This window comes from Sinocyclocheilus grahami, unplaced genomic scaffold, assembly GCF_001515645.1.
Source record: "Sinocyclocheilus grahami isolate Dianchi unplaced genomic scaffold, SAMN03320097.WGS_v1.1 scaffold606.1, whole genome shotgun sequence".
NCBI classification, from domain to species: Eukaryota; Metazoa; Chordata; class Actinopteri; order Cypriniformes; family Cyprinidae; genus Sinocyclocheilus; species Sinocyclocheilus grahami.
The window spans coordinates 567424-583022 of record NW_015505785.1 but is presented as its reverse complement, the minus strand read 5'-3'; the positions used below and the strand labels follow the sequence as shown (position 1 = coordinate 583022).

Genomic DNA, 15599 nt, shown 5'->3' with positions numbered 1-15599 from the left:
TTTTAAAAAACCATAATTATTCGTAATAATTAACTTTTGGCCAGTAGTGTACGTCACAATAAGAGAAAAGCTGATGTGCAGCCTTGATGTCTGTACATACAGCAACCCTTGTTCATTATGGGATATTTTATGGCTCATCATAGCTTTTGCTGAAATATTAAATAATGAAGACTTTCTATTTGAAAAAACACAAATCATTGTTTAGTTGTCGTAATGGAAAAACTGTGAGACCTAAGGGGCTGATGGGGAAAGTGTGTTAAAGAGCACAGAGAGGACCATGGATGCCCTTTTATGTGCAAAAGCTGTTAAAAAGATCCTCATTTAATCCCCTCTTGGCTTCATGTCAGTGCCAGTGTGCTTATGACTAGATAAGGATGTGATCCGAGTGAATTTATAGCAAATACTGGACAAGTTTACCATCAACAAAACCTCTTTGGAAAAGGGGCATAGTTCTGTAATGCTTGAAAAATATCCACAATATTGTTCTGATGAAAGGTGACTGAGATCAAGACTTGCAGAAGTGATATTAATGTTAATTTGATAGATGTGTGCGGTACTGAATGGTACTAAATCTGTTTTATTTTTTTCTGACATGTTGGTGTTTTATCTTTCACGTGCATTGAGTAAATAGAGCTGGATAAAACAAAAACTGTGTCTGACTTCATTTCAGGCTGCAAAGCAACAAAATGTGATTATTTTAAAGGGGCGTGATTCTTTTCTATACCCACTGTATACAACAACTGCAAACAATAAAAGCAACATATGAGCTACTCCTTTTTTGTTGTTTAGACAAAAGTCCATTTAAAGTGGTCCATTATTTTGTTCAAAAGGTCAGTAATGCCTTGACATCAGGAAGTTTAGTGCAATAATAAACGGTCTGTTTTATTTCTATTATACCACTTCAATTAACAGCTGTGAATAGAAATTAAATAACACTTGCCATTGTCAACAAAAAGTTTCTGCTGTAAAGAAAAGAAGACCATTAGAATAGTCTGAAAATCTGACTGAAGGTAAACATGTACAAAACTCAAGTTTACCCTAATGATTCAGTAACAATGAAGTAAACAACCATGGAGTTTGACTCAAGTATAGTTACAGTGTGGTCAGTCATTTTAGCCTTTGAGAACATTTCAGAAGTAAATGCGCTGCTATTTTATCATGCAGTTTTTAAATTACGGAGTAACCACATTAAACCCATTTTATGCCTTTTCCCTCTGAAATCCCTTACGGTGGAGTCACAGGCTGAAAGATGACTGACAAAGAGCAAAACAACAATCTGCTTTTAATTCTGGAGTCTCTTTAAATGTTTTTATTCTTGGGATTTCTGTCTTTAAAGAGCCTTTATCAGGACTTTTAAGCAAAACTGAACAGGAAGTTCCTGAAAGCATTTCTGAGGACTTGAGAACACATGAAAGTGAACACGCATGTATTAGTGCGCTTTATGTCCAGCTGTACAGAGGGAAAGCAGTCTTGTGTCGTAAAGTATTTTGGGTCGACCGTAAAAAAGAAAACACCGGCCATGATGTCATGAGCCAAAGACGTCAGGTTTGGACGTTCCGGGTTCTGCTGGCCTGAATGATGGCTCCAGGGGATGAATTAAGTTTTTAACATGATTCCTGAGTGTTAAGAAAGTGGTCAAAAGTGACAAGAGGACTTCCTCTTAAAGGGAGGCTCTGGGGTTTTCACATCAAAACCCATTTTTAACTTCATCCATCCAGACATTAAGATTCACACACCATTACACGTGTGCTTCAACATTTAAATTTGGATTGGTATCCTTTTTCCCCTGCTTACTCTAAATACAATGCACATTGGAGGCTCTTCCAGCTCCAGAGATGCACTACATAAACAAAAACAACCAAATCAATCAAGAGCTACAGTTAGCAGGCAGAAAATCCCTCTCGATTATTTAATCTTCTGATTCAAAGCTTCATTCAGATTGTGTGAGTAGCTGACGACCAATTTCTGGAATATTAACCCATATTGTGTGTGTGTTTTATTTTAAATAATATATTTGTAGATATTTGAAGTAATGCTCTCCTAAACAAGTGATTTAAACAATGAAAAAAAATTAAATCTGGTTTTAATATGAACTGGTAAAAGGATTCCTCGGGATTGCATGAGCTCTATACGATGCGACCAGGAGCATCTGGAAATTTCAGCTATGCCTTCTTCCTGTTCTCTTACTAATAGCAGATGAAGAGAAAGTCATCCCTGAGGTCACATTAATCCTTGTGTTAATATATAACAAAACATTCAGCCACATTGTGAACATTTTCCATCAGATTCACCATTTCAAACCTGACAAAACCAAACATTTCAAAAGTAAAACTTCACCCAAAAATAAAAATGCCATTATTACCCTCATGTCGTTTCAAACTCTGATGCTATTTTTTACTGTATAATAATCTTCATGTGGTTCCTAGTAACCACATCTATCCACATAAAAACAAAACAAAAGAAAAACTTGTATTTGCTGCTAAAGCTCCCCTCCACTGAGCTTGTTAATACTAAATACCATTGTTATCATGTATCCCATGACCATCATATCAAACCAGGGCCAAATTTAATAGCTATGTTGGAGAAGAACATAATCAGTGAACAGCTTAAATTCGGGTCTTTGGTTGTCGCACAAAGCTAACTGACGTCTTCAGAAGACTTCAAATGTAGCATACATAAGTCCCATGGTCTACTTTTATAACGTTGGGTATTTTCTGTTCATCCTGGAGCTTGACGTTGTACTGAAAAAAGCTCTGAGAAGATTCAAAGCAAAAATAAAAAGGCATAAAGGCTTAGAACAACATGCAGGTGAATAAATGGGGACAATTTTTAACATCGGGTCAACTATTCTTCAGATATACCAGTAAATCTACTCTTGACTCGCGAGTCCTTCTGCTTCTTCAAAGAATGTTATTTCAGATGCTTGAATGTAGGTTAATGTGACAAAAAAATAAAATAAAAGAGAACAAAAACGAAAAAGGACTTCAAACACGAAACAGCAAAGATCTTCTTGCATCTTTCTTTGCTTGCTCCTCTTAGAAATTTAATGTTGCCATTTCATTCTGTATCAGGAAGCTTCAAAGCGCCAACACTGAAATGCTCAACAGAGGTCAAACGATTCTATCCTCGTTTAGTTGCACTAGTTGGCCAATATCATGTCAAAACATGGCAACAGACAGTACTCCATCTCTGTATAATATTGCATTCCTCAGCGCTGGAATGGCTTGCGAACTTTCTTGCGCCGGCGTGGGGGCTTTCCTCCGTCAGTCCAGTGTTCGCTGGTTTCGCCCCGTTGAGCCCCTGGGCTAAAGAACCCTGTTTGTGGAGAAGATCCTGAAAACATGGTTGAAGTCCCTGCAGCTGCTCCGGAGGAATGAGGCGGCGGGTTTCCTGTTGGGAAGAATCCTCCATTAGCAGACACGTCACTGGGAGCTCCACCCTGGAAGAAGCGGCTGAAGAAGTCCTGCAGGTCTGCAGGTGAGCCTCCACCTGGTGTGTGATCTGGGGGGGATCTAGAGGACAACATGAAGACTCTTATTACAGTAACATACAGGCAGTTAATTAGGGGCCAAGCTCCAAAAGTGAACAGGCACCTCCTGTTATTGTTCTTCTTCTGCTGAAGTCTATGGCGGTCCACAAAACCTCTTGCGGGAAATTTGGCACACAAATAGAGGACAGTCTGAACATTAACCACAGCAATTTTAGGGTTACTATTGCTATCAAATTATGAACCATAAGGGCTAAAAAAAATTTTTTCCCTTGGCTCATTCAGAGTCGAATGTCATACTCCCGTCATGAAAATTGTCCAGTTAGAATGTTTCCGAAAAACCTACTTCTTGAAGCTCCTTCTAGACCGTTGCTCCAATTTTCATGAAAATTGAACCAGATCATCGCTAGACAATGCTGGCAAAAAGTGTTTAAAAGATTTTTGATAGATCAAACGGTTCTTGTATGACGCATCAATTAGTCAATGATTCAACGACATTTTGGCATATTGCGCACCTGTCATTACCAGGATGACCTGTGGGTACTTGAATCAAATGATACCCAACAACTGGCCATTTTGAATTTTTTTGTCATAAAATGTTATATTTTATGAAAGTTTTGGCATATACCGGTAGTTATGAAACCTGATGCGTGTCAAACTTGATTTTCTCTCAAAAACCTATTTTTTTTAAAGTCATCCTACACTGTTTGTTCAATCTATATCACATTTCATACAGCTCATCGTCAGACCACGCTGGCAAAAAGTTATTAACAGCTTTTTGATATTTCAAGCTGTTCTAACTCTTCATCAAATTTACACCGTGTTCCAAATTATTATGCAAGTGACATATCAATAGGATTTTGGTACAATAAAGAGTCTTTTGTATGACAGAAACTTTCCTTAATAAATCTTTATCTGACCAAGATCTTCTGTCACTCACAAATCTTTTGACAGTTCTATCATTTCTATTTGCTTTTTGCAAAATATAGTTTGTTTTGATGCCTTTTGCAAGACATTGCATTGTTTCATACTTTTCATCTTCAGAAAGATCTTTCTTCCTCAACATATTGCATGAGAACTGTGACTTGCTTAATAATGTGGAAAAACCTCTTTAAGTAGGGTTTCCATTAACCTAAGAAGACCTGGCAAACTATTGAACAAACCTGTCTGAGATTCATACCAGTTATCTAAAAAGATGTGAAAAACACTTTATTGTACCGAAATCCTATTGATGTGTCACTTTTCGAATTTTTGTCGAATTTAAAATAAACGTCCACATTCGAATGCAAAAACGTTGCATTCGAATTTTAGGTGTGCGTTAAGGAGGACGAGAGTGGTGCACGAGATGCGATGACGATGTAAGTGTCATTGCATTTTAAATGTTTTTGTTAGTCTATCCAGTTGAAGCCACTAGATGCGGCGCTGCTGCGTTGTTAATTACAAATATTGCGGGAAAAGAGAACATCAATGCGGAGATCATCTTGTTTACGTCAAAACTGAAACCAAGCCGTTCACACAGAACGCATATTTCCCGCATTTTCTAGACAGACATCTATCACCGTTGCATTCGCATCTCACACAAAAGAGCTGCATGTTTAGAAAGCCATGTAAAATTAATGCAAGTTTAACTTTGAGAAAACATCTCGAGACTTTATGGCTGGTTTTTTCCCCCATCCCACTGCAACTTGTGTTTTTAAATGAAAAATGTACTGTGTGATTGGTGTTCGGCCCTTTGTATTAAACTATGCATACATACATGATGCGGTTTTGTTTATAGTTGTTTATTAATTATAATTGGTTTATAAACATTATTTTAAACCTTATCAAAGATAGTAGTGTTATTTTATTATTCTTTGAATAAACGCGCAGTAATATTTAGCTCGATGCGCCTCGGGAGAGAAGCCAAAAGCTTTTCTTCACCCTAACTGAAATTATGCATTTTAAATTAGAATATAATTCGAATTTTGATAATATTTAAGTAAAAAATTCAAATTTAGTTTTTCAGCCATTTTGACAGCCCTAGAACACAGTGTATTTCTGCAACACTTTGGCATATTGACACCAAACTGACATGCTAAAGTGAACTATATTTCTATATTTTCGTCTTCTATATTTTCAGCCCAATACAGACCCCTTTCAAACTTTGTTTTGTAGATCGATCAATGACAAATAAGAAAAAACGCGCACAAGTCTACTTTAAAAAGCATGTGCAAGTTCTTATAAATGTTGTTACAAAAGTAAATCTTTGTATCTCAGTTGGCAACATATACCATATCTATTACAAGATATATAATTAACATATTTGCATATTTTAAAAATATTTCCAGTCTGGGAACACCTGATTGAATGTGTTTCTCATGATATTACAAACCTCGTCATCTAAAGACTTATATTATATATATATATATATATATATATATTTTTTTTTTAAACTACATTGTTTTTGAAATATACGAAAAATTATTGATCAAATAAAAGTGTAATATAGCCAGTCACGTGGTCGTTTGTGATGTTTGCTACGACTAAATCTGAAAGCAAACAATGTGAGTTGATGTTCTCTTGATTTGTGCATGTGAAAGTGCAACATTTCTAATGAAACAAAAAAAAAGTTTAAAATGACAATAAACCTGATTAATAACTGTGATTATATTTTTGAGCAAAATAATTGTGATTAATCATTTAACGATTATTGGATAATCTATTGTTTTTTCTATATATTCAAAACACTTTTAGACCTTTTTTTTTCTTAAAAAAAACAAAAAACCTGCATGGATGTTATCTTTTGAACACTTTCTATAAAAATGATTAAAGATTTTTAATGATTTCATATGTGCATCACTATTTCAAAGTAAAGGTCAGAACGCACTCTCTGGCTCTGATGAGTACTCTTCTTGCATATTAATAAATTACAGTTGCTCTGTACAATATTTAAAAAATCAGTCACCAAATATCAGAACTAGAGTCTTTAAGCTTTCAAACGATATATAGTTTGTCAAGATTACTTTAGGTTCAGACTAAGATATTACTGTTTAAAACATGTAATGGCAAGTAGGTCCACCGGTGGGCAAGTGACAGTTAGGTTAATTTTCAAGAAATTAAAGCGCAAGTGTGCGAGTCTCCCACTGACTTGCATCAATAGAATGACCAACATTCTTAATCTATCTGACAGCAATGATATCATAATGGCCTTTGAGTAACTGATGAGGTCATAATGGTCTGAGGATAGAACACTTCTTAGGAAGAAAGTCAGAGCGATTACCTGTGGCGGCTGGTGCCGCTGCTACCTTTAGAGCCAAAAGAGATGTGATACGGCACGCGATGTGTGTCTGGAGAGATACTTATACGCTGACAGCCTGCCCACTCTGTGTGAACATAGAGATGAGTCTCAACGATCTGAACATATGCATACACAACATATGAACACAGCAATGATCTGAGAGTGGCAATGCGAATAAACTACCAGTGATGTCAAAGACTTTGCCATCCATGAAGGCAAAGAATGTGATGCGCAGTCCCAGCATACTAGACTCAGCCCACAGGTCTCCCTCCTCGGCACTGTGCCACTTACTACATTCAGCACAGAATCGGGCCTCACCAGGCTCACGGTCCATCTCAAAGCGCCTGAGGAAGAGGCCATGCTCAGATGAACATAGAAATGCTGCTTATAGCACAAAACAAGCTCTGTATGAAATGACAAGACTGAAATGATGATCAGTAATACGCACTTGTGCTTGGCCTCACATTTAGTGCACATCATTGTGTTCATGGCTTCTTTTAGGTCATCCTGCAGTTTGGTCAGGAACTCATTCATGGATTTTGAAAGCTCTGTAGCTGCCATACGCTTCCTGCAGACACAGAACCCAAATACAAAAACACTCAAGACTCATGCATTTGTGGTTATATGCACAGGTCACATTTATAATTCTCATTATTGTAATTTTTAAAACAATTTGTAACATAATTCAGCATGAAATGCAATATATCAGATATTCCCATGATACAATGTTTGTAAGAATTTATACAACTAATAACGTTTTGCACATTACACTCATGTTGTGTTGTCATTTTGACCCGGAGAGGATTTTCTTTTTCCCGAAAAATTTTAATGTTATCACATTGGACTAAAACGTACTGCCTTCACTTGCTGACACAGGGTACAGAAAGTTCCCCAAGGGAAATGGATCATTTATTGGGATATTTTTCTTACCTTATTACACTTGTGGTGTTCCTGGTCAAAAATGGGAACTACAAACTGGGCTACAAAAGATTGCTCTTTCATTATGCCAAAGCACCAATCTTGGATTCAATCTTTTTGTCAGCTTGTTCTCTTTCAATTAGCTCAGGCTTTGTATTTCTGTTTGGGACGTACTGATCATAGGCCTCATTGATCTGAGCATATGCACCTCAATTTTTGCGTGAATCCAATATTTGGTGATAATATGCCATTATGAGAGATTTTCAAGCTATTTTTAAAAGGCCAGTCATTTTTGACTGGGATCACCAAATTAGGTAAAGGATTTTTAGCACAGCACAAGGGTTTAGAGAACAAAATCATTTTGCATTAGAGTAATGATAATCTGTGGGTAATAGTGTTTAACTGTCAAGAGAATATTGTCACAATGCAAAATAACAGAAGCCATTTTCTTCATGACAATATTTCATTAAATTTTGTGCGCCAATTTAGTATGTAGATCAATCTACTTGTTCTTATCTAAAAGCACTCACAATTCATACTCTCGCCGAGTCTCCGGGTTACTGACAATGTCCCACGCTGCTCTTAACACCTTAAAGGCCTCACCAGCACCTGGGTGCTTGTTTTTGTCTGGATGAACCTGTACACAAACAATACATTAAACCTTGACAAATAAATATAATCCATAATTCAGCAGAGATATAATAGATGTTTCCAGGTTATGATTTGATGTCATCTCACCTGCACTGCCAGCTGTCTATAAGCTCTCTTGAGTTCTGATTCAGTGGCATGAATATCCACTCCAAGAACATTAAATGGGTCCAACTCCTCTTCAGGGATCTGTAGAAGTTTCAAAGTCACACTTCAGTTTCAAAGATTTGCTACCCGTCTTCATAAAAGTACGGTACCCAACATCACATTAATATTTCAAGATTTCAAAGGTCGTACTGAATGATTACAGGCTTGCACAGATAGAGCTACCCCTCTCTCTCTCTCTCTATCTATATATATAATTAATATTTCTTACTGAATGATTACAGGCTTGCACAGACTCTGTCCCCACAAAATAATCTCTTTCAAACACATACCATTAAAGTTGTAAAATGGATTTGATAAAAGTTCAGACTCGTGTGATGTCATGCAAGAACAACTAAAAATGGCAACTAACAAATAAAGGTAGTTTTGTAGCTACTTCTACATATATCTGCTTGATATGTCAATTTATGAAATCTGATGCTAGCCTTTAGATTGCTTTGTTCACACAGAAGTTAATTAATATAATGATTAAGTATAGTGACAACAACAAGCCGCACTCTTGTGTCAGAGAATGAAAACAGTTCAGAGTCCTGTCATAATTAGGCGTCATTCTAAAATGATGTGAATGCAGTATTATCACGTGGCTCTCTAGGGTATTTGATTGTGACTGGACAATATTTTTGGCATATTCAAGCACATTTCCAACTCAGCTGTGCCAGTTTCAAGTCTCTCCTATCACTCTGCACTCTCTTCTAAAATAATCAAACTCAAATCAATATTTTATGTCCATTAATAAACTTGTTTGGCAAGTAACTCTGTAAGTGGGATAAAGTACAGTCAGTCATTAATCATAAAATAAACCCTGACATGAAGCACAAAGCTGACTGTACATTATCCATTATTAGTCGGATAATACTTGAAGTCTTGTATTGTGATGCACATCCGAGTGCAATAGATTACTGAAAAGAAAAAGTTGTATAATGCATTACATAGATATTCATAATGTCCATTGTAATGAATTATACCTTTTCATAAATAATTGTAAACAAAGTTCAAATGCATAATATTTGTAGGTTTCTTGTTACACTGAAAACTGGTTGTATGTCATGTGTTTTAAAGCATTATATTTTGTGTAACAATGAACAGATAAATATTATAATGTATTATAACTGTGGTAACAATTATTTAGGATATCATACAATATACATATGTATTAAATAACATATATATATAGTGCGTGTAAATAATGTTTTTACACAGTATAACACTTTTTATACTAAGAAAGTATAAACTTCAAAATATACAGCACTGCTTGAAAGTTTGTGAATTGTCTGTATTTCTGCATAAATATCCTGAACATTGTCAAAGAGAACCAAATCAAACAAATGAGATGAAAATATATACTTTCCAATTTATTTATTCAGGACAATTATGTAATATTACATATCTGTGAGAGGCAAAAGTGAATCTCTATGATTAGCTGTTGATTTGAAGGTCCATCTGTCGAGTTGTTTTTAATCAATAGGATGACTATCAGGTGTCAGTGCGTGCCCTATTTTAATTAAAGAACAGCGATCTATCAAAGTCTGATCATGTTTGTGGAAGTGAATGATGGCACGAACAAAAGAGATCTCCGAGGACCTCTGAAAAAGAGTTGTTGTTGCTCATCAAGCTGGAAAAGGTTTCAAAGCCATCTCTAAAGAGTTTGGACTCCAGAAATCCACAGTCAGACAGATTGTGTAGAAATGGAGGAAATTCAAGACTATTGTTACCCTCCCCAGGAGTGGTTGACCAACAAAGATCACCCCAAAAGCAAGACGCGTAATAGTCCGCGAGGTCTATTCTTCTTGTCTTTTCACATCGGCTAATGTTAATGTTCATGAGTCCACCCTAACACTGAATAACCATGGAGTGCATGAGAGAGCTGCAAGGAGGAAGCCACCGCTCTCCAAAAAGAACATTGCTGCCATTTAACGGAGAGATGAGACCAAAATGGAAATTTTTGGTTTAAATGAGAAGCGATATGTTTTGAGAAAGGAAAACACTGCATTCCAACATAAGAACCTCATCTCATCTGTGAAACATGGTGGTGGTAGTATCATGGTTTGGGCCGGTTTTGCTGCATCTGGGCCAGAACAGCTTGCCATCATTGATGAACAATGAATTCTGAATTATACCAGCTAATTCTGAAGGAAAATATCAGGACATCTGTCCGAGAACTGAATCTCAAGAGAAAGTGGGTCATGCAGCAAGACAACGACCCAAGCACACAAGCTGTTCTACCAAAGAATGGTTAAAGAAGAACAAAGTTAATGATTTGGAATGACTGAGTCAGAGTCTGGACCTTAATCCAATTGAAACGTTGTGGAAGGAGCTGAAGCAAGCAGTTCATAGGAGGAAACCCACCAACATCACAGAGTTGAAGTGGTTCTGTACTGAGGACTGGGCTAAAATTCCTACAAGCCATCATGCAGGACTAATCAGCAGTTACAAGAAACATTTAGCTGCAGTTATTGCTGCAAAAGGGGGTTACACCAGATACTGAATGCAAAGATTCACATACTTTTGCCACTCACAGATATGCAACACTGGATTGTTTTTCCCAATTAATAAATGACAAAATACATATTTTTGTCTCCTTTGTTTGATTGGATTCTCTTTGTCTACTTTCAGGACTTGTGTGAAAATCTGATGGGTCATATTTATGCAGAAATATAGACAATTCTGAAGGGCTCACAAACTTTCAAGCAGCACTGTATACTTATAAATATATACTATATACATTTTGCTCCGATGCTGCAATCATAAGATCATTCAGATCGGGATACAGTTTTCTCCTAAAACAAAGAGAATCATGATTTTCAAAATTGCCATATTATCAGACATTAATGCTTCCATCTCTATGAAAACACAAAGCACTACCTTTGCTAGTGCCAGCAGTCTCTGCAGTTCTTCGCCAGGTTGCCACTTGTCTGCCCCCCTGTTGGGAGACTCTGGATTTGATCTTTCACTCATGACGCCTTTTTTAAAGAAACACCCATGAATCCTCGTGGTCAGATCCGACACTTTCCTCCAAACCCTGCTGCTCTGGAGGGCAAGCCACCATTTCCTGCCTCTCTCTCCTGCCAGCCTTCCCACAATACACCTCATCATCTGAGAGCCAGAGCTTAGTGCAGCACAAACAAATCTCAAACCGGAAAGAAGAGCATGTCGAGCCCAGCGCGCAGACCTGCTGATGCCCTCTATTAAAGTCACACCTGAACACCAGCTCCAGTCCAGGAATCGCCTCAAATCTCGCGTCATGCCTGGAACATCTGTCACTTTGTAAAGCATGTGTGTTCCAAAGTCGTATAGTGCAAGTGCAGATGATTCAACAGCAACCCCACAGCGGTGGGTCAAAGAGATGATGAGCTCCACGACCATATGGATGCAGGAAATGCACCAGGGGCTGACGAAATCTGCCAGGAAATCCCAACACACCATGACCAGCTGGATCCCGTTTTTCTGTCGTACGCGGCTGTGATTGTGCAGATGCTGGTTGCGTCGCCTCACCTGCTTGTGTCTGCCGGGCCCAGAGGACGCAAGGAAGGATTTATGAGACATGAAAGATGGAGATGTCCATGACGGGGTTTGATCGCAAGGCCCCTGCCCTGATCCACCCTTTTTGGACTTTCCTTTCCTACCAGTTCCAGCACTGCGAGATCTAGTCTCTCCATTGTCTCTAAACTCAGTCTCTAATTCAGTGTTTCCCCCTCTTTCACATTTCTCCTGGTCTTTCTCAGAAATCCCATCTTGCACCTGATAATCATTCAAATCTTCAGTTTTGCTATTTTGCTCTTCATTCTCATCTACTTCCAAATCAAAGTCTTCATCAGGGAACTCACAATCAAAATCATCAACCGTCTCATGTTCACACTCAGGTCCTTGTGACGATATCACATGGCTGTCATTTCCATAACACGGACTGGCCAGAGAAACAACGGGCGGCTCTATTGTATCCCATTGTACAGCCATGTCTCCGTCCATCTTGCTCAAATATCCAAGGGTTCACTCCCTCACGCTTAAGACAGTCATGGAGAGATCCATCATGAACTTCAGGGTGGCAGCAGACTTAGACATGCATGCACTGTATTTAACAATGGTCTCATATTTACAAATGAAACACAATATGGGGTCTTCAGCATGGCAGACGATCAGGGACATCTCCAAATCACAGCGGCATTCAGAGCCCCTGCAAATGAGAAGAAAAATCTATCAACGTACTCAAAATAGTACATCTGAAGAAAGTACTTATATTTGAAACCATATGTTCTAGTACAGGGGTGTCCAAACTCGGTCCTGGAGGGCCGGTGTCCTGAAGAGTTTAGCTCCAACCCCAATTAAACACACCTGAACCAGCTAATCAAGCTCTTACTAGGCTTACTAGAAACTTAAAGGCAGGTGTGTTGAGGCAAGTTGGAGCTAAACTCTGCAGGACACCGGCCCTCCAGGACCGAGTTTGGGCACCCCTGTTCTAGTATATGCTAACAAATAATACACTTCAAAATAAAATAACTATTAAAATGTGTTATATACACAAGGACCTCAACAACACAACCACAGGGTTCCAGAACTAAAAAAATCTCATTCATTTCCACCATAGAATTTTTTAATGATAACATATTAACCTTTCAACATAGACCTACCATCCAAAATTGAGATTAAGCATTGATACGCGTTTCTGTAGACACAAGTAATTTCTAATTAATTTTGAAGTTGAAATGAACTAATAATCTTGAAAAGATGCAATAAACAGTTTTTATCCACATAATCAATAATCGTAAATTAATAGTTTGACATTGCAACATTGTGAATCGAGAACATCACTTGGAAAGCATCATGATGAGCATGTTCACAGAGCCGTTCCCTGGCCCATTTTTCAAATACTTTTCGTTTCGATTCTGTGTTTGTGATAATTAATCTCAGAGTTTGGCTCATGGCTTAGAACTTGAAGATATTTTGTAATGCCTACAGAAAAAAATTCAATGGAAGATGCTTCAGTCACTGTTGCATTCTATATTCAGGTGTGTGGATTATCAATATGGTTACCCTACATTTGTAGTTACTTATATAAATACACATGAAACCTACTGGTTTGGACGTTTTTACATCCAAACCGTGCTAAAAAATAGAATGCATTTACAATTTGCGGAATTAACAAATTGTTGTGTACACCATTTAACGAGTTAATTTAGCATTTTGGAGTGACTCCTATCAAAGTTACTGCCAGCAAGTTAGCTGACGTAAATGTCAAGTCCCTCAGTTAAGACTACATAGCATTCATTCTTATTGTAACCTGTCACGAAGCTTTTTTGAGCAATAAAAGCATATCACAGCCATGAGGGAAGTACCAGAGAAACGTAAACATGCAAACATCACATGTCTGTAACTTACTGAACACTCAGTCCTGATAAAGTGCATGAGTGTCGACTCCTCAAATGCTGCTCACTGAAAGTTTACAGACGGCGCTCTTTGTTGTAAATGTTTATGTTTAATAATCTTTATATTTGTTTAATCTCTTCCTTAACGATGCTGTTTTGCTTTAGCGGGCATACTAACAGAAGAACATCCACAGCGAGCGTCGCTGCTTCTACTACACTAAAAGACCAGTGTACAGACAGGAAAGTTGATCTCGGGTGTAAGATGAGTTTGAAGCCGCTCAGCCTATCTTCTCACCTATCTTTAGCTTCTTTCACAGTCCAGTTCTCTCTTCATTCTTGTTCACTTCCGAGTACGGCACAAGCGCTGAAACGTCACTTCCGTTTAAGTAACCCTTTCCTGCCTTTCTGTTAACTGGACGGGTTGGAAGCGGAAGGCGTCACGATATTTTCAACTGTCTTCAAATAAAACTAAGACCAACAATGTCTGCGTCCGAAAGGTCTAAAATGCTGCCTTGGAGGCAGGAAGGCATCAAGGCATCAAGGCACGTCCGAATCCAAATTCTGCTTTACTTCCTGTCTCCGGAGGTACCCTCTTCTTCTGATCGAATTTTGATATCCCACAATCCTGTGCGTTTCATTCCGTGACGGTTGTGTTCTGCAGTCACGGTTGAGCTAAAAAATAAAGATGGCGTCTGAGTTTGGTGGTTAGTTTGTGTGTAAATGTATATTTCTGACTAACTTTGTGCACTTTTGATGTTATTTTTTAGCGAGAAATCAGTATTATAGTAATTAAATATTCGTTTAGTTATCACAAAAACTCGTTCTATTTTGTTGTAGATCATTAAACCGTTACCTGCCTCAGAAGCCTGTCCGAAATCAGCTTCATGAGGTGCCTTCGTGCAAGTCAGCTGCCTACCTTTTCGGATGTCTACAATTTTTTCCAATTACCCATGCTAGCAGGTACAGTTGAAACACTCATCGATAATGTAGCCTAACCAGTAGTATGGACGTTTTTTCCTAACAAAATTAAAATGCAATACAATAAATGCAACACTTAAACAAATGTTAAAATGCCTTAAAAATCCATTTACATATTTTATTATAGTTCCTTATTTTATTAAAGGCAGTGTTAAACGCTACAAACTATTGCCAGCAGAAGCCCACAGTTTGTTAACAATTAAAATTAAGAATAATTAATCTCTACAATATTGATCAACAGTTTTATCTAAGCATTTTTTTTCTTCCTACATCTGCCAACAAATATTTTTACTTTAATAAATTTGCTCTCTAAATAAACTGCAGGGCTTATGTATATGCTGATACATTTAGCATTTACATTTAGTCATTTAGCAGACGCTTTTATCCAAAGTGACTTACAAATGAGGACAATAAAAGCAGTCAAAACTAACAAAAGAACAACAATATATAAGTGCAAATGACAAGTCACGGTTACCCTAATGCAGTACACGTAGTAAGGTGTATATATATATATATATATATATATATTATACACTCACATACACAAAGAAAAACAAGTAGATAGAATAGAAAAAATAGAAATCTAGTGTTTGTTTGTTTTTTGTTGTTTTTTTTTAGTGATGCCATGTAGACAGAGAAGAGAAGTGGTCCAAGTACTGAGCCCTGAGGCACCCCAGTAGCTAGATTTTGCGACTTGGACACCTCACCTCTCCAAGATACCTTGAAGGACCTATCTGAGAGGTAAGACTCAAACCACTGGCTTGCG

The 15599-nt window shown here is 37.6% G+C and overlaps 1 protein-coding gene across 2 annotated transcripts; it reads right to left on the bottom strand.

Annotated features, from left to right (window-relative positions):
* Nucleotides 1–1289: 1289 nt before the first annotated feature.
* On the bottom strand, nucleotides 1290–14374 carry dnajc14 (DnaJ (Hsp40) homolog, subfamily C, member 14). Of its 2 annotated transcripts, none has more exons than XM_016241016.1 (8): nucleotides 13869–14374; nucleotides 11358–12666; nucleotides 8421–8519; nucleotides 8213–8319; nucleotides 7213–7332; nucleotides 6948–7108; nucleotides 6747–6849; nucleotides 1290–3512 (listed from the first exon to the last, which is right to left on the bottom strand). In XM_016241016.1, exons 2-8 carry the CDS (start codon nucleotides 12459–12461, stop codon nucleotides 3209–3211), a joined length of 1998 nt encoding a protein of 665 aa, XP_016096502.1. In that variant the 5' UTR covers nucleotides 12462–12666; nucleotides 13869–14374; the 3' UTR covers nucleotides 1290–3208. The 2 variants fall into 2 exon arrangements, with proteins under 2 accessions (XP_016096502.1, XP_016096501.1); XM_016241015.1 differs by having other exon boundaries at nucleotides 14151–14374.
* Between the last annotated feature and the right edge of the window lie 1225 nt (nucleotides 14375–15599).

Coding starts and splice junctions, on each gene's coding strand:
- dnajc14 (XM_016241016.1), bottom strand. CDS start 12,461: ATGGACGGAGACATGGCTGTACAATGGGATACAATAGAGCCGCCCGTT. Junction 7,333..8,212: donor ACTCGGCGAGAGTATGAATT/GTGAGTGCTTTT, acceptor CTGTGTCTGCAG/GAAGCGTATGGCAGCTACAG. Junction 6,850..6,947: donor CAAAGTCTTTGACATCACTG/GTAGTTTATTCG, acceptor ATGTTCACACAG/AGTGGGCAGGCTGTCAGCGT.